We start from the raw sequence: 27006 nt of genomic DNA, 5'->3' as shown, positions 1-27006 counted from the left end.
GAGTACCAGATCAATGTGGAGCTATATACAGGGAGTACCAGTACCAGATCAATGTGGAGCTATATACATGGAGTACCAGATCAATGTGGAGCTATATACAGGGAGTACCAGTACCAGATCAATGTGGAGCTATATACAGGGAGTACCAGTACCAGATCAATGTGGAGCTATATACATGGAGTACCAGATCAATGTGGAGCTATATACAGGAAGTACCAGATCAATGTGGAGCTATATACAGGAAGTACCAGATCAATGTGGAGCTATATACAGGGAGTACCAGATCAATGTGGAGCTATATACAGGGAGTACCGGTACCAGATCAATGTGGAGCTATATACATGGAGTACCAGTACCAGATCAATGTGGAGCTATATACAGGGAGTACCAGTACCAGATCACTGTGGAGCTATATACATGGAGTACCAGTACCAGATCAATGTGGAGCTATATACAGGAAGTACCAGATCAATGTGGAGCTATATACAGGGAGTACCAGTACCAGATCAATGTGGAGCTATATACATGGAGTACCAGATCAATGTGGAGCTATATACAGGGAGTACCAGATCAATGTGGAGCTATATACAGGGAGTACCAGATCAATGTGGAGCTATATACAGGAAGTACCAGATCACTGTGGAGCTATATACAGGGAGTACCAGTACCAGATCAATGTGGAGCTATATACAGGGAGTACCAGTACCAGATCAATGTGGAGCTATATACAGGGAGTACCAGATCACTGTGGAGCTATATACAGGGAGTACCAGTACCAGATCAATGTGGAGCTATATACAGGGAGTACCAGTACCAGATCAATGTGGAGCTATATACAGGGAGTACCAGTACCAGATCAATGTGGAGCTATATACAGGGAGTACCAGATCAACATGCAGAGGTACAAGCTATTTGAGGTAGATATGGACATGAAGGCAGGTCAAGTGACTAGGCATCAGGATAGATAAGGTATTTGAGGTAGATATGTACATGAAGGCAGGTCAAGTGACTAGGCATCATAGATAATAAGATTCAAATGTGTAAAAGTGTGTGTTATGTGTGTGCGTATGTAGTGTGTGGGTTTCTATTTGCCTAAAACAACATGGTTGATTTCTTCAGGGCTCCTGGCCAGTACGGTTGATTTCTTCAGGGCTCCTGGCCAGTACGGTTGATTTCTTCAGGGGTCCTGGCCAGTACGGTTGATTTCTTCCGGGCTCCTGGCCAGTACGGTTGATTTCTTCAGGGGTCCTGGCCAGTACGGTTGATTTCTTCAGGGGTCCTGGCCAGTACGGTTGATTTCTTCCGGGCTCCTGGCCAGTACGGTTGATTTCTTCAGGGCTCCTGGCCAGTACGGTTGATTTCTTCAGGGGTCCTGGCCAGTACGGTTGATTTCTTCAGGGGTCCTGGCCAGTACGGTTGATTTCTTCCGGGCTCCTGGCCAGTACGGTTGATTTCTTCAGGGCTCCTGGCCAGTACGGTTGATTTCTTCAGGGGTCCTGGCCAGTACGGTTGATTTCTTCAGGGGTCCTGGCCAGTACGGTTGATTTCTTCCGGGCTCCTGGCCAGTACGGTTGATTTCTTCAGGGCTCCTGGCCAGTACGGTTGATTTCTTCAGGGGTCCTGGCCAGTACGGTTGATTTCTTCCGGGCTCCTGGCCAGTACGGTTGATTTCTTCAGGGCTCCTGGCCAGTACGGTTGATTTCTTCAGGGGTCCTGGCCAGTACGGTTGATTTCTTCAGGGCTCCTGGCCAGTACGGTTGATTTCTTCAGGGGTCCTGGCCAGTAAGGTTGTTGAGAATGTAGGGGTGGTGGTGTGATAAGAGGACTACTCTAAATGCAACACTTACAAGCAGCAGCAGCTCCTCTGACTCATCACTAAGCCACATACACCCTGTTCTGTTGGGAGGAGTGGAGGGGCAGCCTCACTGAGGAGAATTGCAATAGTTTAAAATACCTTGCTTTACTGTACTTGTGAAATAATTTAACTATTCAATAGCAAACTGCTGGTAAAAGGACTTGGTTTTAGTTGAGATGGAGAGGAGACAAGAGGAAGCCACTTTAGACAAACCCAGGGATGAGGAGAGGTTGGGGGGGGGGTTGAGGGGGGTGAGGAGAGGTTGGGGGAGAGGTTATTCCACAACAGCATGCCAAAAGGAGACAAGCTGGGACCAGAATCTCTGACATCACAGGTCACTCACGCTCCTCCTACTAAAGCAATTATAATTTGTTTGAGGAATGACTCCACAGGCAGAAATCACATCAGCCTGGCCTGGAGCCATGCACTGTCAGCCTGGCCTGGAGCCATGCACTGTCAGCCTGGCCTGGAGCCATGCACTGTCAGCCTGGCCTGGAGCCATGCACTGTCAGCCTGGCCTGGAGCCATGCACTGTCAGCCTGGCCCGGAGCCATGCACTGTCAGCCTGGCCCGGAGCCATGCACTGTCAGCCTGGCCTGGAGCCATGCACTGTCAGCCTGTAGCTCCCTCCATACACACACAGAAACATCATGTTGGTGAACACAGTTGAAAGGATGAACAGAGAACACTTGCGATTCAGTTGAGGATTATTTCTCACAAGGTCAACCAACTACTCAGTCACACCACTATGTTATACACATCTACTCAGTCACACCACTATGTTATACACAAGTACTCAGTCACACCACTATGTTATACACAAGTACTCAGTCACACCACTATGTTATACACAAGTACTCAGTCACACCACTATGTTATACACATCTACTCAGTCACACCACTGTTATACACATCTACTCAGTCACACCACTATGTTATACACATCTACTCAGTCACACCACTATGTTATACACATCTACTCAGTCACACCACTATGTCATACACATCTACTCAGTCACACCACTATGTTATACACATCTACTCAGACACACCACTATGTTATACACAACTACTCAGTCACACCACTATGTTATACACATCTACTCAGTCACACCACTATGTCATACACATCTACTCAGACACACCACTATGTTATACACAACTACTCAGTCACACCACTATGTTATACACATCTACTCAGTCACACCACTATGTTATACACATCTACTCAGTCACACCACTATGTTATACACAACTACTCAGTCACACCACTATGTTATACACATCTACTCAGTCACACCACTATGTTATACACAACTACTCAGTCACACCACTATGTTATACACATCTACTCAGTCACACCACTATGTTATACACAAGTACTCAATCCATTTGATGTTCACACAATGAATTAACTCTTCATTAAATATCAATTTATTCATGTTTCCTTTCTCTCTCTTACAAAGAATACAATCTGGTCTACAAAATTCAGAGCGTGGAAAGTGTTGGTCAAAATACAGGAGAGTGTCCCCAGACCCAAAATCATCCCTCCCCTTGTATCGGTATCCATGTGACCCCCCCAACCTGTTCCTGTACCCTGTCTGACAACACTGTCACAGTGTTATCCCAGGCCGGGAAGTTATGTTACCTCACAGGAAAAAAACTGAATAATCCCCAGGAGCTAAACTACAGATGAACTGAGACTGAAAAAGAAACATGTGGATGGATCACAGCCCCCAGCCCCCCCCCCCAAGCTAAACTACAGTGGAACAGACTGATAAAGATAGATGTGGATGGATCACAGCCAGCCCCCCCCCCAAAACAACACATTTGAGAAAGTGCTACGTTGTTCTCGTTGTTAGCGTCGTCAGCGGATGATTTGTGCCGGCCGGCCTTCCACCCACCAGACAGACTCCTCCAGCCCCAGGACCCAGCCTGCCCTGCTCTGAGCCCCCCCCCCCCCGAGGGTGGTGTTGGCTGGGCTGGTGTTGGACCAGGTTGGGCTCTAGCCTCCAGACTGGCCCTCTCAGAGCTGGGCCCCAGAAGCAGGGGGGAGGGGCGGTGAGGGGGTGGGGTGGTTCAAGGAGAGGTGGGGCTATATCAGGGCCAGCTGATGCTGACTATCTGAGCCCACTGGCAGGGCACCGGAGGGGTGGTGAGGATGGAGGTGGCGCCCCCCTCAGGCCACATAGTGGTACTGGTTGGGACTCTCCTTGTCTCTCTCCATGTAGTCTCTGTCGATCAGCGACTCAATCCGCTTCTTCAGGTCTCCAGGCTGAGGAGAGAGAACACACAGAGAGGAGTGACACCGAGGAGAGAGAACACACAGAGAGGAGTGACACCGAGGAGAGAGAACACACAGAGAGGAGTGACACCGAGGAGAGAGAACACACAGAGAGGAGTGACACCGAGGAGAGAGAACACACAGAGAGGAGTGACACCGAGGAGAGAGAACACACAGAGAGGAATGACACCGAGGAGAGAGAACACACATAGGAATGACACTGAAGGGTATGCAGCTTAGAGCTGAGGGTGTACAGTTCACGTGATGTGAATGCCTGTTCCACATGTGACTATATTTCAGGGCAGGAAAAAAGAACAAAAGCGAAAGAAAATAAATGAGAGTGAAAATGAAAGAGTACCTTGACAGGGAACTTGAGCTGGTTGTAGAGTTCTGACACCAACAGGTTGTGGCCCAGGGTCTTCCTCATCTTCATGATGCGGACAACGGCCGCGTCGATCTGGTACTGTCTGTCCTGAAACACACGCTCAGTGGTGCTCACCTGCTCCTCAACCTGGACACACACAGAAACACACAGAAACAACACACAGAATTGTAATTCACCGTTTATTTTCTGTGAACGTTTCACTTCCTGAATGAATTGACTCCAACTCCAGAGTTGACTGTGTGAATGCATGATGGCCACACTTCCTCCAAATGATGGGCAAGGGAGGGACTCAACACTTAGGCAATAAGATTTAAATGACGGGAACTTGAGGCGTCAACCCTCAGTGGAAAGCACCATTATATGGATGAATTAGTCTGATATAACAGACACAATGATTAGAGGAGTCAGCACTCCTTTCTGTTCAACAGGCAGGCACAGACTTGACAATGTACCGTTTCCTTCACAGAGACAGAGAGAGGTGTTAACCCTACCGTTTCCTTCATCTGAATCTGGTTGATCTTGATGCGGAACAGTTTGTGTCTGAAGTCGTTGTTGAAGTTGAAGCGGTCTCCGTCTTCGATGTCCTTCCCCCGGGGAGTCTTATTGAGGACGCGCGCCTTCCCACAGGCCAGAGACTGCAGGGTACGCCTCAACTCACCCTCCTCTGGGGACGGAAAGGGGACACAGATCACGGTTACACTACTTCATTTCATCAAGTTTAAATTGGGGAAATTACTTGCGTTTCATGAATGAGCCAAAATGTTAATTACCCCAAATACGCAATGAGATGAATGTAGAAGAGAGATCGAGATGATTAGAAGGGCACTCAACATGTACGGCACTGACACAAATCACTGATGACTGGTTGAAATAGATAAGATTGCAGGAGCTGTACTGTTAGAATTCAGTGCAGCCTTTGGTATTATTGACCCTAACCGGTTGAGAAATATATACGATATGGCAATCTAATAGAACCTTCTCTAATGTCAAACATGTAAAGTGTGGTGTACCGCAGGGCCGCTCTCTAAGTCCTCTACTTTTTTTCTATATGAACAGAAAATAAACAAAAATAAACGCAACAAGTGTTGGTTCCATGTTTCATGAGCAGAAATAAGAGGCCAGAAATTTTTCATAACCACAAAAAGCGTATTTCTCAAAAATGTTTTTTGTTTACATCCCCAAATTTGTTTACATCCCCATTAGTGAACATTTCTCCGTTGCCAAGATAATCCATCCACCTGACAGGTGTGGCTTATCAAGAAGCTGATTAAACAGCATGATCATTACACAGGTGCACCTTGTGCTGGGGACAATTAAAGGTAACTAAAATGTGCAGTTTTGTCACAACATAAGGCCACAGATGTCTGAAGTTTTGAGGGAGCGTGCAATTGGCACGTAGACTGCAGGAATGTCCACCAGAGCTGTTGCCAGAGAATTTAATGTTAATTTATCTACCATAAGCTGCCGCCAATGTAGTTTTAGAGAATATGGCAGTACGTCTAACTGGTCTCACAACCGCAGACCAGCTATTACCACGCAAGCACAGGACTGCCACAGCTGGCTTCACAACAGCAGACCACCGGTTACCACGCCAGCCCAGGACTGCCACACTTGCTGGTTAGTCTGAGACCAGCCAGTCCGGACAGCTGATGAAACTGACAAGTATTTCAGTCTGTAATAAAGCCCTTGAGGGGAAAACCTCATTCTGATTGGCTGGGACTGGATGCGCCAGAGATTCGGACCTAATTTATTTATTTCAATTGACCGATTTCCTGATATGAACTAACTCAGTAAAACTGTTGAAATAGTTGAGTTTACATTTTGTGTTCAGTATATTTTTACCAATGACCTGCCACTGGCATTAAACAAAGCATGTGTCTATGTATGCTGATGATTCAACCATATACACATCAGAAACCACAGCTAGTGAAGTCACTGAAACCCTTAAAGAGTTGCAGTCTGTTTTGGAATGGGTGGCCAGTAATAAACTGGTCCTGAACATCTCTAAAACTAAGAGCATTGTATTTGGTACAAATCATTCCCTAAATTCTAGACCTCAGCTGAATCTGGTAATGAATGGTGTGGCTGTTGAACAAGTTGAGACAAAATTAGATGGCGTTACCTTTGATTTGTAAACTGTCATGGTCAAAACATATAGATTTAATGGTTGTAAAGATGGGGAGAAGCTTAGCCGTAATAAAGAGATGCTCTGCTTTTTTGACACCACACTCCACAAAGCAAGTCCTGCAGGTTCTAGTTGGATCTTATCTTGATTATTGTCCAGTCATGTGGTCAAGTGCTACAAAGAAAGACCTAGTTAAGCTGCAGCTGGCCCAGAACAGAGTAGAACGTCTTGCTCTTCATTGTAATCAGAGGGATAATAGTAATACTAGGCATGCCAGTCTCTCTTGGCTAAGAGCTGAGGAAAGACTGACTGTGACACTTCTTGTTTTTATAAAAACACATTGTGTTGGAAATTCCAAATGGTTTGCTTAGTCAACTTCCACCAGACATGACACCAGGGGTCTTTTCATTGTCCCCAGGTCCAGAACAAATGAAATTAAATGTACAGTATTATGCAGAGCCATGACTGCATGAAACTCTAACATCTTATATAGCGCAAGTGGACAGCAAACCAACTAATAAAGCAACATTACAGCACCACGCCTCTCCCCATGTGACCTACTTGTGGTGTGTGTTTGTGTGTACTGACATGTATGTGGAACTGATAGATACATACACACCACAAGTAGGTCACATGGGGAGAGGCGTGGTGCTGTAATGTTGCTTTATTAGTTGGTTTGCTGTCCACTTGCGCTATATAAGATGTTAGAGTTCCATGCAGTCATGGCTCTGCATAATACTGTACATTTAATTTCATTTGTTCTGGACCTGGGGACAATGAAAAGACCCCTGGTGTCATGTCTGGTATAAGTTGACTAAGCAAACCATTTGGAATTTCCAACACAATGTGTTTTTATAAAAACAAGAAGTGACGCAGTCAGTCTTTCCTCAGCTCTTAGCCAAGAGAGACAGGCATGCATAGTATTACTATTATCCCTCTGGTTACAATGACAAGCGAGACTACATGTTAATGTTTAAATATTTGTACACTGTTAAATCAGTCTGTAATGTCTTTTTCATTATGTGTCGGAGCCCAGTAACACTAGCTGTCTCCATTGGCATCGGCTGAAGGGGATCCTAATCAATCTAGAGATAAATAAGGAGAGTAGTTAGATTAATCTAAGGACCAGAGAACATTAATGTAGACCTTTGTACCTATGAAGACAGACCAGACAGAGAAGCTGTACCTATGAAGACAGACCAGACAGAGAGGGAGAAGCTGTACCTATGGAGACAGACCAGACAGAGAGGGAGAAGCTGTACCTATGAAGACAGACCAGACAGAGAGGGAAAAGCTGTACCTATGAAGACAGACCAGACAGAGAGGGAGAAGCTGTACCTATGAAGACAGACCAGACAGAGAGGGAAAAGCTGTACCTATGAAGACAGACCAGACAGAGAGGGAAAAGCTGTACCTATGAAGACAGACCAGACAGAGAGGGAAAAGCTGTACCTATGAAGACAGACCAGACAGAGAGGGAGAATCTGTACCTATGAAGACAGACCAGACAGAGAGGGAGAAGCTGTACCTATGAAGACAGACCAGACAGAGAGGGAGAAGCTGTACCTATGAAGACACAGACACTGTACCTATGAAGACAGACAGACAGAGACAGAAGCTGTACCTATGCCAGTGGCTGATTTGATCTCCTCCACGCTGAACTCCTCCCCCTCGTTGAACATCAGAAGCACCAACGTCTGGAACAGAGACACCTGCAGCTCCTTCTTACCCTGTAGAGACACACAGTTAGAGACACGTCTGGAACAGAGACACCTGCAGCTCCTTCTTACCCTGTAGACAGACACACAGAGACACGTCTGGAACAGAGACACCTGCAGCTCCTTGGTAAAAGACGCATTCGAAATTTGACATTTCAAACAAAGAAAGCTGTCCATCTTCTCAGACAGTGTTGCTCTGGTCGTCACCTACCATTTCTATTGTATCCCAGCATGTTTAACCTGGTGGCTATTTGAGGAGCAGAGAAGCACTGTTGTAGGGAAACCTTTCAGTCTCACCTCTTTAAACTCAGTCTTTAGAACAGCGTGGCCCAGGGTGGGCTGCCACTGGAGCTTCCTGCCACTGTGTTTCCCCAGATAGAACAGCTTGAATACCTCCTGGAGCTTCACCATCTGGGAAGAGCGAGGAGGAGGGGAAGAGCGAGGAGGAGAGAGATACTTTATATAGGCTTCATAAAACCTAACCAACACTCAGATTAGATTCATACCTTCTACAGTACTTATTGCTAGCATACACACCACCCAACCACAGACAGACAGACATACCTCAGGGGGCAGGTGGACCTCCATAGGAGTGTAGGAGGGCCAGTAGCCCATGGTGAGGATGTTGACCGTCAGCTCCAGCTGGCTGGGCTCACTCTGGTTCTGGGTGTACTGGAGGTGACAGACAACCTGACTCAATACATTCATGTACTGGAGGTGACAGACAACCTGACTCAATACATTCATGTACTGGGGGAGACAGACAACCTGACTCAATACATTCATGTACTGGGGGAGACAGACAACCTGACTCAATACATTCATGTACTGGGGGAGACAGACAACCTGACTCAATACATTCATGTACTGGGGGAGACAACCATGTTCAATACTACACTGCTCAAAAAAATAAAGGGAACACTTAAACAACACAATGTAACTCCAAGTCAATCACACTTCTGTGAAATCAAACTGTCCACTTAGGAAGCAACACTGACAATAAATTTCACATGCTGTGGTGTAAATGGAATAGACAAAAGGTGGAAATTATAGGCAATTAGCAAGACACCCCCAATAAAGGAGTGATTCTGCAGGTGGTGACCACAGACCACTTCTCAGTTCCTATGCTTCCTGGCTTATGTTTTGGTCACTTTTGAATGCTGGCGGTGCTCTCACTCTAGTGGTAACATGAGACGGAGTCTACAACCCACACAAGTGGCTCAGGTAGTGCAGCTCATCCAGGATGGCACATCAATGCGAGCTGTGGCAAGAAGGTTTGCTGTGTCTGTCAGCGTAGTGTCCAGAGCATGGAGGCGCTACCAGGAGACAGGCCAGTACATCAGGAGACGTGGAGGAGGCCGTAGGAGGGCAACAACCCAGCAGCAGGACCGCTACCTCCGCCTTTGTGCAAGGAGTTAATTAATCTAAACTAACAATATGCCAATTGACGTTGATGTCAATTAAGGCAGCCCCCCCCAGCACCTCTCTGATTCAGAGGGGTAGGGTTAAATGTAGAAGACACATTTCAGTTGTACAGCTGACACACACACTTGAAGTCGGAAGTTTACACGACACCTTAGCCAAATACATTTAAATTCAGTTTCACAATTACTGACATATAATCCTAGTAAAAATTCCCTGTCTTAGGTCAGTTAGGATCATCACTTTATTTTAAGAATGTGAAATGTCAGAATAATAGTAGTGATTTATTTCAGCTTTTATTTCTTTCATCACATTCCCAGTGGGTCAGAAGTTTACATACGCTCAATTAGTATTTGGTAGCATTGCCTTTTAAGTTATTTAACTTGGGTCAAACATTCTGGGTAGCCTTCCACAAGCTTCCCACAATAAGTTGGGTGAATTTTGGCCCATTCCACCTGACAAAGCTGGTGTAATTGAGTCAGGTTTGTAGGCCTCCTTGCTCACACATGCTTTTTCAGTTCTGCCCACAAATTTTCTATAGGATTGAGGTCAGGGCTTAGTGATGGCCACTCCAATACCTTGACTTTGATGTCCTTAAGCCATTTTGCCACAACTTTGGAAGTATGCTTTGTGTCATTATCCATTTGGAAGACCCATTTGCGACCATGCTTTAACTTCCTGACTGATGTCTGGAGATGTTGCTTCAATATATCCACATAATTTTCCTTCCTCATGATGCCATCTATTTTGTGAAGTGCACCAGTCCCTCCTGCAGCAAAGCACCCCCACAACATGATGCTGCCACCCCCGTGCTTCACGGTTGGGATGTTGTTCTTCGGCTTGCAAGCCTCCCCCTTTTTCCTCAAAACATAACAATGGTCATTATGGCCAAACAGTTCTATTTTTGTTTCATCAGACCAGAGGACATTTCTCCAAAAAGTACGATCTTTGTCCCCATGTGCAGATGCAAAACGTAGTCTGGCTTTTTTATGGCGTTTTTTTGAGCAGAGGCTTCTTCCTTGCTCAGCGGCCTTTCAGGTTGTCAATATAGGACTCGTTTTACTGTGGATATAGATACTTTTGTACCCGTTTCCTCCAGCATCTTCACAAGGTCCTTTGCTGTTGTTCTGGGATTGATTTGCACTTTTCGCACCAAAGTACGTTCACCTCTTGGAGACCTCTAGGAGAGCTCCTTCCTGAGCGATATGACGGCTGCGTGGTCCCATGGTGTTTATACTTGCGTACCATTGTTTGTACAGATGAACGTGGTACCTTCAAGCATTTGGAAATTGCTACCAAGGATGAACCAGACTTGTGGAGGTCTACAATTTTTTTTCTGAGGTCTTGGCTGATTTCTTTTGATTTTCCCATGATGTCAAGCAGAGGCACTGAGTTTGAAGGTAGGCCTTGAAATACATCCACAGGTACACCTCCAACTGACTCAAATGATGTCAATTAGCCTATCAGAAGCTTCTAAAGCCATGACATAATTTTCTGGAATTTTCCAAGCTGTTTAAAGGCACAGTCAACTTAGTGTATGTAAACTTCTGACCCACTGGAATTGTGACACAGTTAATTATAAGTGGAATAATCTGTCTGTAAACAATTGTTGGAAAAATTACCTGTCATGCACAAAGTAGATGTCATAACCAACTTGCCAAAACTATAGTTTGTTAGCAAGAAATTTGTGGAGTGGTTGAAAAACGAGTTAATGACTCCAACCTCAGTGTATGTAAACTTCCGACTTCAACTGTAGCCATGTCAGTAAGCTAGCTAGCTACAACAGCTCCACAGCTGAAAGTCACGGCACTAGCGACCAACGTCCTGGCACACAACTTGTACAGGAGACAGCTACCCGTTTACTTCCTTCTCACAATTGCAAACTGATGAATCCCTGTAACATCTGCAATAATGGAGTCATACGAGAGTGCAGTGAAATAAAACAATTAGGAAGTACAGTATGTTTTGATTTTAAAACAACGGACACTAAATATTGAAATACGAGTTCCACGTCCTACAAGACAGAATGGTTGAGGGACGAGCGTCACGGAGGAGTGACGACAACATAGTCTCAAGTCAGGTGGCATCTATGATTCCCTGGTGGTAAATGTATATTACAGTAAGTAGTGATATGAGTCTGTGTTAACCTGTTTGAACTGGATCATAACGTCTTTGGAGAGCTCCATGTCCTTAAACATCCCCTCCAGCTTACTGGTGAAGGCCGCTCCACACTCTGCAGGGACAGGAAGTCACAAATCATCACACTCACTTCCTGTTAACAAGTTTTTATAGAGTATTATAAGCAGGGTGGTTCGAGCCGTGAATGCCGATTGGCTGACAGCCAGGGTATATCAGATCGTATACCACGGGTATGAGAAAACATTTATTTTTACTGCTCTAATTACCTTGGTAACCAGATTATAATAGCAATAAGGCACCTCGGGGGTTTGTGGTATATGGCCAATATACTACGGTTAAGGGCTGTATCCAGGCACTCCTGGTTGCGTCGTGCTTAAGAACAGCCCTTAGCTGTGGTGTATTGGCCATATTCCACACCTCCTACGGGCCTTAGTGCTTAAATACATTGCATGACCTGGTGACTGGTGGTGTTTCTACAGTCACACACCAGAGGTAGTGACAAACCACCGATGGGCTAACCTCACTGCTGAGGCAACAATCAGCATCTGCCGGAGGACATTTGACATTATCCCACGAACACAGGGCCTAAAATAAAAAACCACGCCAAATGCGGGTAGATTTTGACATTGGCGGGTAAAGACGTCTACTTCACCAGCCATGTTGGCGGGTAAAGACGTCTACTTCACCAGCCATGTTGGCGGGTAAAGACGTCTACTTCACCAGCCATGTTGGCGGGTAAAGACGTCTACTTCACCAGCCATGTTGGCGGGTAAAGACGTCTACTTCACCAGCCATGTTGGCGGGTAAAGACGTCTACTTCACCAGCCATGTTGGCGGGTAAAGACGTCTACTTCACCAGCCATGTTGGCGGGTAAAGACGTCTACTTCACCAGCCATGTTGGCGGGTAAAGACGTCTACTTCACCAGCCATGTTGGCGGGTAAAGACGTCTACTTCACCAGCCATGTTGGCGGGTAAAGACGTCTACTTCACCAGCCATGTTGGCGGGTAAAGACGTCTACTTCACCAGCCATGTTGGCGGGTAAAGACGTCTATTTCACCAGCCATGTTGGCGGGTAAAGATGTCTACTTCACCAGCCATGTTGGCGGGTAAAGATGTCTACTTCACCAGCCATGTTGGCGGGTAAAGATGTCTACTTCACCAGCCATGTTGGCGGGTGGTCAGGGCAACAGAGCGCCAGGATTTCACTCACATGTACAAATAAACATGTCGTTAGGAAGTAGGAAAACATTTATAACTAACTAAATGCTGCAGTAACTGTTTGGTCCTTTTGGTTCATAGATGGTAGGTAATCACAAAGAACTAGGTATCCACTCAAATATATATCCCGTGAGGCGCTGCAACAACGCCTGGCTGGGGAGCTGTGAACACTGGGATTGAAAGTGCTCAATATGCACAGGCATAGAAGTCAGTCTAATTTACTGGAAAGTCCACTGAAGTGAGAACTTGTGTTTCTTGGCTATTTACATTGTTTTGTTCACAAGCTACGTTGTTTTTCAATGTTTGACTTTGCTTCAACTACCAGTGAAGACGTCAGCTACTAGTCAGACCATCTACTCTAATATCTCACAGGCACACCGTCACTGACCACTCCAGCGGCTGGAGTACCATCGTTGCCACGGTAACCTGCCGCCCTTAAAGGGGCAGCTTAACATGTCTCATCTGTGATATTTTGGTTAAAAAAGTTAGTTAAAATGATTAGCCCTATACCACATCACTTCTTACTAGTAATACATTTGTTTTTGAAACATCAAAGCTTCTGAAACATCACAAAGCTTCTGAAACATCACAAAGCTTCTGAAACATCACAAAGCTTCTGAAACATCACAAAGCTCATTCGTTTTTTGTTGTTGTTCTAACTTAACAATATTTTGTCTGGTAAAACTGGAGTGGCTGCCAGACCAAAAAGTTAGTTGTAGTCCCTACCCACAAACAAAGCCTGCTTCAACACAGATACCATAACATGTGATGGTGACAAAGTTGTAATTTTGGAGATCACTGCACTGTATCCTGTTATCATACAGTGTTTGAGTTGGGACAACTTACCGTGTTTGAGTTTGGACAGCATGGACTTCTCAGCGTCCACAGAGGCACTCTTCCCCACCAGCAGGCGTTTGGCCAGGTCCTTCTTATAAAAGGCCTCGAACACATCCTTCCCGTGGATGAAGCGGAAGATGATCATGATCTTGTCTAGAATTCTCTCCATCTCCTCCTCGGTAGCTTCCTTGTTGCCCGCCCGCAATTTACAGTCCACGTACTTCGCTGTGCAGAGACAGGACACCGCCAGTTAGATAAAACATACAGGAAACATTCATATCAACATAACTGGCGTGGGACCTCTGACTGGTGTTTTAAGCAATGGAACATTCGTTTTAAGATTCCAGGTGCCTTTAAATATCTCCTGCCCTGACTCTTTGCACACACACAGCGGTCTTGTCCTCACCGATGAGTTCAGCAGGTTTGTTGGGTCTGTTGTTGATGAAAGCTTCAAAGGCCTCCTTCATAGCGTTGATGAAGCTCTCGTTTCTGTTGAAACAGCCCTGGGCCACGTTGTCCATCTTATCCTTAAAGTCCAACAGGTCTTGAACCATGTCCTTATCCTTCTCTGGGGTGCCCACAATCTCACCACCAAAACTCTGTTAGGAGACATCTCAGTGAGACTAGAGTCAATAGAAGCGTTTCATAGTGAGAGTAGTATAAAGACAGAGAGAAGAGAGCGTACCTTGATGTAGTCTCTCCAGTGCTGCAGCAGAGTGGGGAGTCCTCCCTTCACCTTACTGAAGAGCTGGTAGAGCAGAGCCAGCTCCATCACCCGGTTACCATCTAACAGAATACTGAGACCTGGAGGAGAGGGTCAATATCACCCAGTTACCGTCTAACAGAATACTGAGACCTGGAGGAGAGGGTCAATATCACCCGGTTACCGCCTAACAGAATACTGAGACCTGGAGGAGGGGGTCAATATCACCCAGTTACCGTCTAACAGAATACTGAGACCTGGAGGAGAGGGTCAATATCACCCAGTTACCGTCTAACAGAATACTGAGACCTGGAGGAGAGGGTCAATATCACCCGGTTACCATCTAACAGAATACTGAGACCTGGAGGAGGGGGTCAATATCACCCGGTTACCGTCTAACAGAATACTGAGACCTGGAGGAGGGGGGTCAATATCACCCGGTTACCGTCTAACAGAATACTGAGACCTGGAGGAGAGGGTCAATATCACCCGGTTACCATCTAACAGAATACTGAGACCTGGAGGAGAGGGTCAATATCACCCGGTTACCGTCTAACAGAATACTGAGACCTGGAGGGGAGGGTCAATATCACCCGGTTACCGTCTAACAGAATACTGAGACCTGGAGGAGGGGGTCAATATCACCCGGTTACCATCTAACAGAATACTGAGACCTGGAGGAGGGGGTCAATATCACCCGGTTACCATCTAACAGAATACTGAGACCTGGAGGAGGAGGGTCAATATCACCCGGTTACCGTCTAACAGAATACTGAGACCTGGAGGGGAGGGTCAATATCACCCGGTTACCGTCTAACAGAATACTGAGACCTGGAGGGGAGGGTCAATATCACCCGGTTACCATCTAACAGAATACTGAGACCTGGAGGAGGAGGGTCAATATCACCCGGTTACCGTCTAACAGAATACTGAGACCTGGAGGAGGAGGGTCAATATCACCCGGTTACCGTCTAACAGAATACTGAGACCTGGAGGGGAGGGTCAATATCACCCGGTTACCGTCTAACAGAATACTGAGACCTGGAGGGGAGGGTCAATATCACCCGGTTACCGTCTAACAGAATACTGAGACCTGGAGGGGAGGGTCAATATCACCCGGTTACCGTCTAACAGAATACTGAGACCTGGAGGAGGGTCAATATCACATACCTTTCTGTAAGATGGCCGTCATGTGTTCTCCAAGCAGCTGCTTCTCTACATTAGAGATAAGTGGCTTCCTGTTGAATACAAACAGAGAGAGAGATGATAAAGACAGATGGAGGGGGTGAAAGAGTAAGTAAAGTGGTTCAAATCTGTGAGATGATCTAGTGTACTCTGATTGGAGCACAGGCCTGTCAGTCTAAGGGGTGTGGAGGAAGAGGCGGGTCTTACTGAGTGCTCTGGTCGAGGTAGCTGATGACACGATCGTTCTCTTCTTCCAACCGACGAGCCACATGATGCAGGTACTCCGGCACCTGGACACACACATACACGTCACTTATGACCGTCACTAGGAGAAAGCCAAGTATGCTATCTATATAGGGGCGTGGTCATAATATGGAATCAAAGCATTTGATTGACGGCTGTCACTCACATCTCGTTCCTGCATCAGCCTCTGTCCCTCTGCAGCGTACAGTCTGTTAGTCTCCATCAAAAAACGCTCCTCAAACGACTCTTTATACACCTGAGGAGAGACAATAGATTACACCAGGAGATCAGAGAATCTACATAGACCTGAGGAGAGAGACAATAGATTACACCAGGAGATCAGAGAATCTACATAGACCTGAGGAGAGAGACAATAGATTACACCAGGAGATCAGAGAATCTACATAGACCTGAGGAGAGAGACAATAGATTACACCAGGAGATCAGAGAATCTGATCTCCCGTCTTCAAGAGAGCGAGAGTTGCACCCCTTCTGAAAAAACCTACACTCGATCCCTCCGATGTCAACAACTACAGACCAGTATCCCTTCTTTCTTTTCTCTCCAAAACTCTTGAACGTGCCGTCCTTGGCCAGCTCTCCTGCTATCTCTCTCAGAATGACCTTCTTGATCCAAATCAGTCAGGTTTCAAGACTAGTCATTCAACTGAGACTGCTCTTCTCTGTATCACGGAGGCGCTCCGCACTGCTAAAGCTAACTCTCTCTCCTCTGCTCTCATCCTTCTAGACCTATCGGCTGCCTTCGACACTGTGAACCATCAGATCCTCCTCTCCACCCTCTCCGAGTTGGGCATCTCCGGCGCGGCCCACGCTTGGATTGCGTCCTACCTGACAGGTCGCTCCTACCAGGTGGCGTGGCGAGAATCTGTCTCCTCACCACGTGCTCTCACCACTGGTGTCCCCCAGGGCTCTGTTCTAGGCCCTCTCCTATTCTCGCTATACACCAAGTCACTTGGCTCTGTCATAACCTCACATGGTCTCTCCTATCATTGCTATGCAGACGACACACAATTAATCTTCTCCTTTCCCCCTTCTGATGACCAGGTGGCGAATCGCATCTCTGCATGTCTGGCAGACATATCAGTGTGGATGACGGATCACCACCTCAAGCTGAACCTCGGCAAGACGGAGCTGCTCTTCCTCCCGGGGAAGGACTGCCCGTTCCATGATCTCGCCATCACGGTTGACAACTCCATTGTGTCCTCCTCCCAGAGCGCTAAGAACCTTGGCGTGATCCTGGACAACACCCTGTCGTTCTCAACTAACATCAAGGCGGTGGCCCGTTCCTGTAGGTTCATGCTCTACAACATCCGCAGAGTACGACCCTGCCTCACACAGGAAGCGGCGCAGGTCCTAATCCAGGCACTTGTCATCTCCCGTCTGGATTACTGCAACTCGCTGTTGGCTGGGCTCCCTGCCTGTGCCATTAAACCCCTACAACTCATCCAGAACGCCGCAGCCCGTCTGGTGTTCAACCTTCCCAAGTTCTCTCACGTCACCCCGCTCCTCCGCTCTCTCCACTGGCTTCCAGTTGAAGCTCGCATCCGCTACAAGACCATGGTGCTTGCCTACGGAGCTGTGAGGGGAACGGCACCTCAGTACCTCCAGGCTCTGATCAGGCCCTACACCCAAACAAGGGCACTGCGTTCATCCACCTCTGGCCTGCTCGCCTCCCTACCACTGAGGAAGTACAGTTCCCGCTCAGCCCAGTCAAAACTGTTCGCTGCTCTGGCCCCCCACTGGTGGAACAAACTCCCTCACGACGCCAGGACAGCGGAGTCAATCACCACCTTCCGGAGACACCTGAAACCCCACCTCTTTAAGGAATACCTAGGATAGGATAAAGTAATCCTTCTGACCCCCCCCCCCCCTTAAAAGATTTAGATGCACTGTTGTAAAGTGGCTGTTCCACTGGATGTCATAAGGTGAATGCACCAATTTGTAAGTCGCTCTGGATAAGAGCGTCTGCTAAATGACTTAAATGTAAATGTAAATGTAATCTACATAGACCTGAGGAGAGAGACAATAGATTACACCAGGAGATCAGATAATCTACATAGACCTGAGGAGAGAGACAATAGATTACACCAGGAGATCAGAGAATCTACATAGACCTGAGGAGAGAGACAATAGATTACACCAGGAGATCAGAGAATCTACATAGACCTGAGGAGAGAGACAATAGATTACACCAGGAGATCAGAGAATCTACATAGACCTGAGGAGAGAGACATTAGATTACACCAGGAGATCAGAGAATCTACATAGACCTGAGGAGAGAGACAATAGATTACACCAGGAGATCAGAGAATCTACATAGACCTGAGGAGAGAGACAATAGATTACACCAGGAGATCAGAGAATCTACATAGACCTGAGGAGAGAGACAATAGATTACACCAGGAGATCAGAGAATCTACATAGACCTGAGGAGAGAGACAATAGATTACACCAGGAGATCAGAGAATCTACATAGACCTGAGGAGAGAGACAATAGATTACACCAGGAGATCAGAGAATCTACATAGACCTGAGGAGAGAGACAATAGATTACACCAGGAGATCAGAGAATCTACATAGACCTGAGGAGAGAGACAATAGATTACACCAGGAGATCAGAGAATCTACATACTATCTGCCTATGGAACAATAGTTTTACACTGCTAAGAAAATGCACTCGTATGACTAGCAACTGACTGCCTTGACTTGATTGGTTCATTGGCCAAATGGTAAGACAAGCCTTATGAAACATTGACCAATCACCTGAAGATCTGAGAGCATGCCCAGTAGGCTGCGGAGAAGGCTGCGGTCCACGGTCTCTCCGTTGCGTTCACGTTCGATCTGTTCCAGGATCCCATCGACCGTGCGCTTCTGGACAGGCCCGTCGCTCACGATGTGGTTCCGGAAGAGTTCCAGCCCGGTATCCCTGTGGAACACACACAGTCACGGTGGACGGTCACGGTGGACGGTCACGATGAACAGTAACTGTCTGCATCCCAGATGGAACCCTATTTCCTACATAGTGAACTCTTTTAGCCCAATGAGGACCTCATCAAAGGTAGTGCACTGCGAAGTGAATAGGGTTCCATTTCAGACACAGTCTGTCAGAGGACAGAAAGAAACGTTCACCATCTCAGAACAGGAAAGCCGTTTACCGCTGAGAATGGATGAATGTTTGTGTCTCCTAATGGCTAGTGGACGGGTCTCTTACCAGATGGAGGGGAGCAGGGAGTTCTGGAGCACGTAGGTACGATCCAGGAACAGAAAGATACTCCGGATCATGATCTGCAGTAAACCAGGTTACACATAACACACTGACATTAGACTAATCTACAACATACATTTTAGACAGATTAAATGTCACATGATCAACACAAAGTTGAGATGATAAAGGCTGTCTGACTAACCGTCTGTCTGCAGTGGTCCTGCCAGCATCGGTTCATCCTCTTCAGGAAAGACAGGCTGTCCAGGGACTCTGTGAGGCGCTAAGGTTAAGGAACGGGCCTCAATTCAATCAAACAACAGTCAAACACTCTTTGGACGGGGCCTCGGCTCGCACCAGGTTGTGGTTGAAAACATGACAACCTTCTGATGACTACAAACTGTGTAGTTAGTTTACAGAGATCCCCATTACAGGGATGTTCATGTGCCATCAGTCCAAGCAGCGTGTCGCTGTGTGCAGCTAGCTGGCTGAAGAGGTCCAAAGTGCCCCCTGGGCGGCAGGTAGCCTAGCGGTTAGGAGAGTTGGGCCAGTAAACCGAAAGGTCGCTGGTTCGAATCCCCGAGGAGACTAGGAGAAAAATAAGTCGATGTGCCATTAAGCAAAGCACTGTAAACCGAATTGCTCCTGTAAGTATCTCTGGATAAGAGTGTCTGCTGAATGAACAACATGTCAAACGTAGTGGTACAGAGACACTACTACACAGCGGCCCGCTGAGAAGACATACAGCTGGTACAGAGACACTACTACACAGCGGCCCGCTGAGAAGACATACAGCTGGTACAGAGACACTACTACACAGCGGCCCGCTGAGAAGACATACAGCTGGTACAGAGACACTACTACACAGCGGCCCGCTGAGAAGACATACAGCTGGTACAGAGACACTACTACACAGCGGCCCGCTGAGAAGACATACAGCTGGTACAGAGACACTACTACACAGCGGCCCGCTGAGAAGACATACAGCTGGTACAGAGACACTACTACACAGCGGCCCGCTGAGAAGACATACAGCTGGTACAGAGACACTACTACACAGCGGCCTGCTGAGAAGACATAAAGCTCTAACAGGAGGCTGCCAGGTTCCTTTAAGCCTCCCCAGTCACAACTAACCAGATAAACAAGTGTTATCAGGGAGACCCAGGCCAAGGTTATTGTGGCAATGATGGTATTCCAGCCGCTGGAGTGTTCCGTGACAGTGTGCCTGTGAGATATTTATGCAATAAGGACCGAGGGGTGGTATATGGCCAATATACCACGGCTAAGGGCTGTTCTTAAGCACAACGCATTGCAGAGTGCCTGGACACAGCCCTTAACCGTGGTATATTGGCCAAATACCAAAACCCCCCGAGGTGCCTTATTGCTATTATAAACTGGTTACCAACGTAATTCGAGCAGTAAAAATAAATGGTTTGCCATACCCGTGGTATACGGTCTGATATACCACGGCTGTCAGCCAATCAGCATTCAGGGCTGGAACCACAGTTTATAACACAGTAGACTAGTCTGACTAGTAGCTGACGTCTTCACAGGTAGTTGAAGCAAAGTCAAACATTGAAAAACAACGTAGCTTGTGAACAAAACAATGTAAATAGCCAAGAAACACAAGGTGCAGCAATACAAAACTATTTTTAAAAAAAAAACGTTAGAGACGGTTCTAAAACGTTAGAGACGGTTCTAAAACATGTTAGAGACGGTTCTAAAACATGTTAGAGATGGTTCTAAAACATGTTAGAGATGGTTATAAAACATGTTAGAGACGGTTCTAAAACATGTTAGAGACGGTTCTAAAACATGTTAGAGATGGTTCTAAAACATGTTAGAGATGGTTCTAAAACATGTTAGAGATGGTTATAAAACATGTTAGAGACGGTTCTAAAACATGTTAGAGACGGTTCTAAAACATGTTAGAGATGGTTCTAAAACATGTTAGAGATGGTTCTAAAACATGTTAGAGATGGTTATAAAACATGTTAGAGATGGTTATAAAACATATTTATCTCCTCAGAGGAGACACTGTCATGCAGCATCATACATGACAGACATTCCTATCAAGTCAACTAGAAACCCACCAAACAGGCTTTTAGAAACATCCACACAGACGCACCGGCAAAAACAAAGGAGCACACTTTCCCATGGCAAAGACACACAGAGTGTAAAGGATATTCTCTGAACTGATGTATCTGGGCCTGGACATGGTCCTCACAGACCTGACGGAGCTGCTTGTACAGTGTGGGGGAGACTTTATAGGAACACAGGTTCTCCACCGCCTGAAACAGAGGAGACAGGAATACTTAGTATGTTCACCTCTAAATTCTGTAAGTCATCCTCCCTGTTTACTGGCTTAATAATAGCAAAAGTTACAAGACAGAGTTAACCAAGTCAACAGGCTGGTGACTGGTCAGAGTGACAGGATTAACCAAGTCAACAGGTGGTGAATGGTCAGAGTGACAGGGTTAACCAAGTCAACAGGCTGGTGAATGGTCAGAGTGACAGGATTAACCAAGTCAACAGGCTGGTGAATGGTCAGAGTGACAGGGTTAACCAAGTCAACAGGTGGTGAATGGTCAGAGTGACAGGGTTAACCAAGTCAACAGGTGGTGAATGGTCAGAGTGACAGGATTAACCAAGTCAACAGGTGGTGAATGGTCAGAGTGACAGGGTTAACCAAGTCAACAGGCTGGTGAATGGTCAGAGTGACAGGATTAACCAAGTCAACAGGCTGGTGAATGGTCAGAGTGACAGGGTTAACCAAGTCAACAGGTGGTGACTGGTCAGAGTGACAGGGTTAACCAAGTCAACAGGTGGTGACTGGTCAGAGTGACAGGGTTAACCAAGTCAACAGGTGGTGACTGGTCAGAGTGACAGGGTTAACCAAGTCAACAGGTGGTGAATGGTCAGAGTGACAGGGTTAACCAAGCCAACAGGTGGTGACTGGTCAGAGTGACAGGGTTAACCAAGTCAACAGGTGGTGAATGGTCAGAGTGACAGGGTTAACCAAGTCAACAGGTGGTGAATGGTCAGAATGACAGGGTTAACCAAGTCAACAGGTGGTGAATGGTCAGAATGACAGGGTTAACCAAGTCAACAGGTGGTGAATGGTCAGAATGACAGGGTTAACCAAGTCAACAGGTGGTGAATGGTCAGAGTGACAGGGTTAACCAAGTCAACAGGTGGTGAATGGTCAGTGACAAGATTAACCAAGTCAACAGGTGGTGACTGGTCAGAGTGACAGGGTTAACCAAGTCAACAGGCTGGTGAATGGTCAGAGTGACAGGGTTAACCAAGTCAACAGGCTGGTGAATGGTCAGAGTGACAGGGTTAACCAAGTCAACAGGCTGGTGAATGGTCAGAGTGACAGGGTTAACCAAGTCAACAGGTGGTGACTGGTCAGAGTGACAGGGTTAACCAAGTCAACAGGTGGTGACTGGTCAGAGTGACAGGGTTAACCAAGCCAACAGGTGGTGACTGGTCAGAGTGACAGGGTTAACCAAGTCAACAGGTGGTGACTGGTCAGAGTGACAAGATTAACCAAGTCAACAGGCTGGTGAATGGTCAGAGTGACAGGGTTAACCAAGTCAACAGGTGGTGAATGGTCAGAGTGACAGGGTTAACCAAGCCAACAGGTGGTGACTGGTCAGAGTGACAGGGTTAACCAAGTCAACAGGTGGTGACTGGTCAGAGTGACAAGATTAACCAAGTCAACAGGCTGGTGAATGGTCAGAGTGACAGGGTTAACCAAGTCAACAGGCTGGTGAATGGTCAGAGTGACAGGGTTAACCAAGTCAACAGGCTGGTGAATGGTCAGAGTGACAGGGTTAACCAAGTCAACAGATGGTGAATGGTCAGAGTGACAGGATTAACCAAGTCAACAGGTGGTGACTGGTCAGAGTGACAGGGTTAACCAAGTCAACAGGTGGTGACTGGTCAGAGTGACAGGGTTAACCAAGTCAACAGGTGGTGAATGGTCAGAGTGACAGGATTAACCAAGTCAACAGGTGGTGACTGGTCAGAGTGACAGGGTTAACCAAGTCAACAGGCTGGTGAATGGTCAGAGTGACAGGGTTAACCAAGTCAACAGGCTGGTGAATGGTCAGAGTGACAGGGTTAACCAAGTCAACAGGCTGGTGAATGGTCAGAGTGACAGGGTTAACCAAGTCAACAGGTGGTGACTGGTCAGAGTGACAGGGTTAACCAAGTCAACAGGTGGTGAATGGTCAGAGTGACAGGGTTAACCAAGTCAACAGGTGGTGACTGGTCAGAGTGACAGGGTTAACCAAGTCAACAGGTGGTGACTGGTCAGAGTGACAAGATTAACCAAGTCAACAGGCTGGTGAATGGTCAGAGTGACAGGGTTAACCAAGTCAACAGGCTGGTGAATGGTCAGAGTGACAGGGTTAACCAAGTCAACAGGTGGTGACTGGTCAGAGTGACAGGGTTAACCAAGTCAACAGATGGTGAATGGTCAGAGTGACAGGGTTAACCAAGTCAACAGGTGGTGACTGGTCAGAGTGACAAGATTAACCAAGTCAACAGGCTGGTGAATGGTCAGAGTGACAGGGTTAACCAAGTCAACAGGCTGGTGAATGGTCAGAGTGACAGGGTTAACCAAGTCAACAGGTGGTGACTGGTCAGAGTGACAGGGTTAACCAAGTCAACAGATGGTGAATGGTCAGAGTGACAGGGTTGACCAAGTCAACAGGTGGTGACTGGTCAGAGTGACAGGGTTAACCAAGTCAACAGGTGGTGACTGGTCAGAGTGACAGGGTTAACCAAGTCAACAGGTGGTGAATGGTCAGAGTGACAGGGTTAACCAAGTCAACAGGCTGGTGAATGGTCAGAGTGACAGGGTTAACCAAGTCAACAGGCTGGTGACTGGTCAGAGTGACAGGGTTAACCAAGTCAACAGGTGGTGACTGGTCAGAGTGACAGGGTTAACCAAGTCAACAGGTGGTGAATGGTCAGAGTGACAGGGTTAACCAAGTCAACAGGTGGTGAATGGTCAGAGTGACAGGGTTAACCAAGTCAACAGGTGGTGAATGGTCAGAGTGACAGGGTTAACCAAGTCAACAGGTGGTGAATGGTCAGAGTGACAGGGTTAACCAAGTCAACAGGCTGGTGAATGGTCAGCACGGTGGTTGGGTATACTGACTGCTGATGTGAGCTACAGAACCTGCTGGCTGGCATGGAGCAGCGCTCCTCTCCAATACTTTGAGACTAGAGAGGCATAGTGTCCTAGGACCGATCTATGTCGCCCCAGTTGGAATCGGGTAACGTCCCAAATGGCACCCTATACCCTAAATAGTACACCACATAGGGAATAGGGTGTCAGTTGGCACCACCAACCCAGACTGGCTGGGGCAACCAGCAGGTCACATGACAAGATAGCTGGAGTAATGGTACACAGATACAGACAGTAAAGGGCAACCAGCAGGTCACATGACAAGACAGCTGGTGTAATGGTACACAGATACAGACAGTAAAGGACAACCAGCAGGTCACATGACAAGACAGCTGGAGTAATGGTACACAGATACAGACAGTAAAGGACAACCAGCAGGTCACGTTACAAGACAGCTGGAGTAATGGTACACAGATACAGACAGTAAAGGACAACCAGCAGGTCACATGACAAGACAGCTGGAGTAATGGTACACAGATACAGACAGTAAAGGGCAACCAGCAGATCACGTTACAAGACAGCTGGTGTAATGGTACACAGATACAGACAGTAAAGGACAACCAGCAGGTCACATGACAAGACAGCTGGAGTAATGGTACACAGATACAGACAGTAAAGGGCAACCAGCAGGTCACATGACAAGACAGCTGGAGTAATGGTACACAGATACAGACAGTAAAGGGCAACCAGCAGGTCACGTTACAAGACAGCTGGTGTAATGGTGTCATACAGATGCAGACAATAAAAGTGCCCATATCGGTACATATTATTCACATGGAAACACTGGGACTTGGATATAGGCATGTCACCAAGGCCCGGTGGACACATGAACTAGGCCTATGATTTATTATGGTAAATAAGGGCTGTAGCTCTCCACAAACCATGTGTTTCATGTCCTGAAAGTGCCACTGTGTGCATGATGTTTGATGCTTTAGGCCTGACCTGGTAGAGTTCCTCTAGGTTGTACTTGATGGAGGTGCTGTTCTGGATGGCTCCTACCGCATCCCTCAGCTTCAGCCAGGTGTCCTCAGTGTAGTTGTCCGCTAGCTTTGGCCTGTCTGGGAACACAGTTACGCCACACCAAGGCACAGCAAAATGGTTAGACAGACAATCAATACAACCATTCGTTTTTTTAAGCCTCTAACTGGTTACCTCATTTAAATGAGGAGAAATGTAAAGTTAATTTGTAAACAAGGAGAATATTGTTTGTAAACAGTTTACTATTGTTTGCATACTCAACCATATGTAAACATCTGGCAGGGACAGAGTCAACAAATGTCTAAATTGTATGCAAAAAATATATATTTATTCTGCCAGAATGTCATTAGCTTGGTAAAGTTAGCTAGATGACGTAAACAGAGTTGAGCAATATTTCCAGTGTCTGGTTGCAACGGAATATTATGTTGTTTACATGCCATGGCTATCAATTGCTTCAAATATGTCACAAGCTAACTTGGTCTAGAAACCTAGGCTACCCAGCTGGCCATCATGGACAACTTTCAAATATGAACTTTAGTTACGCTGCCATTTATGGGGAGTTACACGTTACATAACTAGAGTTAACTAGTTAGCCAATTACTAAGCGATAGTTGATAGTCAGGCAAAACGGCCAAATAACGTTTAGCACGGTTAGCTAGCCAGCTAACGTTAACTAGCTATTCAGCACGCGTTACCTTTGAAATTTTTTATAACTAATTTCTTGGAGGCGCCAGTTTTGTTGGAGGCCAGGCCAGAAATCTTCGTCACTCCGTTGTTGTTGTGCTCCGTCAGAGCAGAGAAGTTTGCTTTCTTGTCCTGTCGTATGTCTTCTGCCATTATTAGATTAATGCAGAGGGCCGTTGTTGTGAAGAGTTGTTAGCTAACGTTAGCCTGTCAGCGGCACTTCTACTCGTCCTCTCAAACGAGCCTAAAGTTGGATTATACAACTCTGACCCTGTTTCTTAAATCATTTACGATTCACCACTTAGTCCGATCCCTCACTTGAGCAAAAGTAGATACCTAGCCCAAAGCCATAAATCGCAGGGAAACTTTTGGATGAACCGAACAACTGAAAATTAGATTTCGTTCAAGTAAGCTAACGCGTTAGCTAGTTTAGTTAGCGAAACAAACAATTTAGTATAACAGCTGCGTCCCTCCCTGGCCCGTATTAAAATGATGCAAATATTAAATGTTATATATTTCAGACTTCATTGTGTGAAACAAATTAAAAGCTATATTTAATCTGAAATTATCCATCGTTATGCTACCGCTGGAGATGTGGCGCTAGCCACATAGCAAACATAACAAAATGGCTTTCTACCCCCCCCCTCCTTGACAAGTGCATCTTGGGAGATTCGCATTCTTCCCATGTGATGTTTGAAACTTAAACATTATTTTGACTTTTTTTTTTTTAACAAGAGTTCATCTTTAAAGGGTCCTAATTACATTTCCTATTCAATTACTTCAGTGAAATTCATCGACTTTTGT

General features: G+C 46.4%; 1 protein-coding gene across 1 annotated transcript; it reads right to left on the bottom strand.

The window, feature by feature from the left end:
- Window positions 1–3266: 3266 nt before the first annotated feature.
- LOC120039470 (cullin-4A-like) lies at window positions 3267–26838 on the bottom strand. The gene is made up of 19 exons (XM_038984861.1): window positions 26214–26838; window positions 25483–25598; window positions 21525–21628; window positions 19543–19612; window positions 19347–19420; window positions 18899–19061; window positions 16284–16373; window positions 16082–16164; window positions 15860–15927; window positions 14672–14790; window positions 14393–14585; window positions 13996–14211; window positions 11937–12022; window positions 8932–9039; window positions 8665–8778; window positions 8274–8379; window positions 5016–5188; window positions 4498–4650; window positions 3267–4130 (listed from the first exon to the last, which is right to left on the bottom strand). The coding sequence occupies exons 1-19, from the start codon at window positions 26353–26355 to the stop codon at window positions 4035–4037; spliced, it is 2274 nt and encodes a 757-aa protein (XP_038840789.1). The 5' UTR covers window positions 26356–26838; the 3' UTR covers window positions 3267–4034.
- Window positions 26839–27006: the final 168 nt, after the last annotated feature.

This window comes from Salvelinus namaycush, unplaced genomic scaffold (genome assembly GCF_016432855.1).
Source record: "Salvelinus namaycush isolate Seneca unplaced genomic scaffold, SaNama_1.0 Scaffold274, whole genome shotgun sequence".
Lineage (NCBI taxonomy): Eukaryota > Metazoa > Chordata > Actinopteri > Salmoniformes > Salmonidae > Salvelinus > Salvelinus namaycush.
Note: the sequence above shows the minus strand (reverse complement) of the source record. Positions and strands in the feature narration are given on the sequence as shown.

Bases quoted from the DNA above. Each gene is read 5' to 3' on its own strand.
- LOC120039470 (XM_038984861.1), bottom strand. From the start codon at position 26,355: ATGGCAGAAGACATACGACAGGACAAGAAAGCAAACTTCTCTGCTCTG. The intron at 19,613-21,524 runs ATATCCTTTACA...TTAGCGCCTCAC, and splicing joins CAGATACATCAGTTCAGAGA to AGAGTCCCTGGACAGCCTGT. The intron at 8,380-8,664 runs GTGAGACTGAAA...GTGTCTCTACAG, and splicing joins TAAAGACTGAGTTTAAAGAG to GGTAAGAAGGAGCTGCAGGT.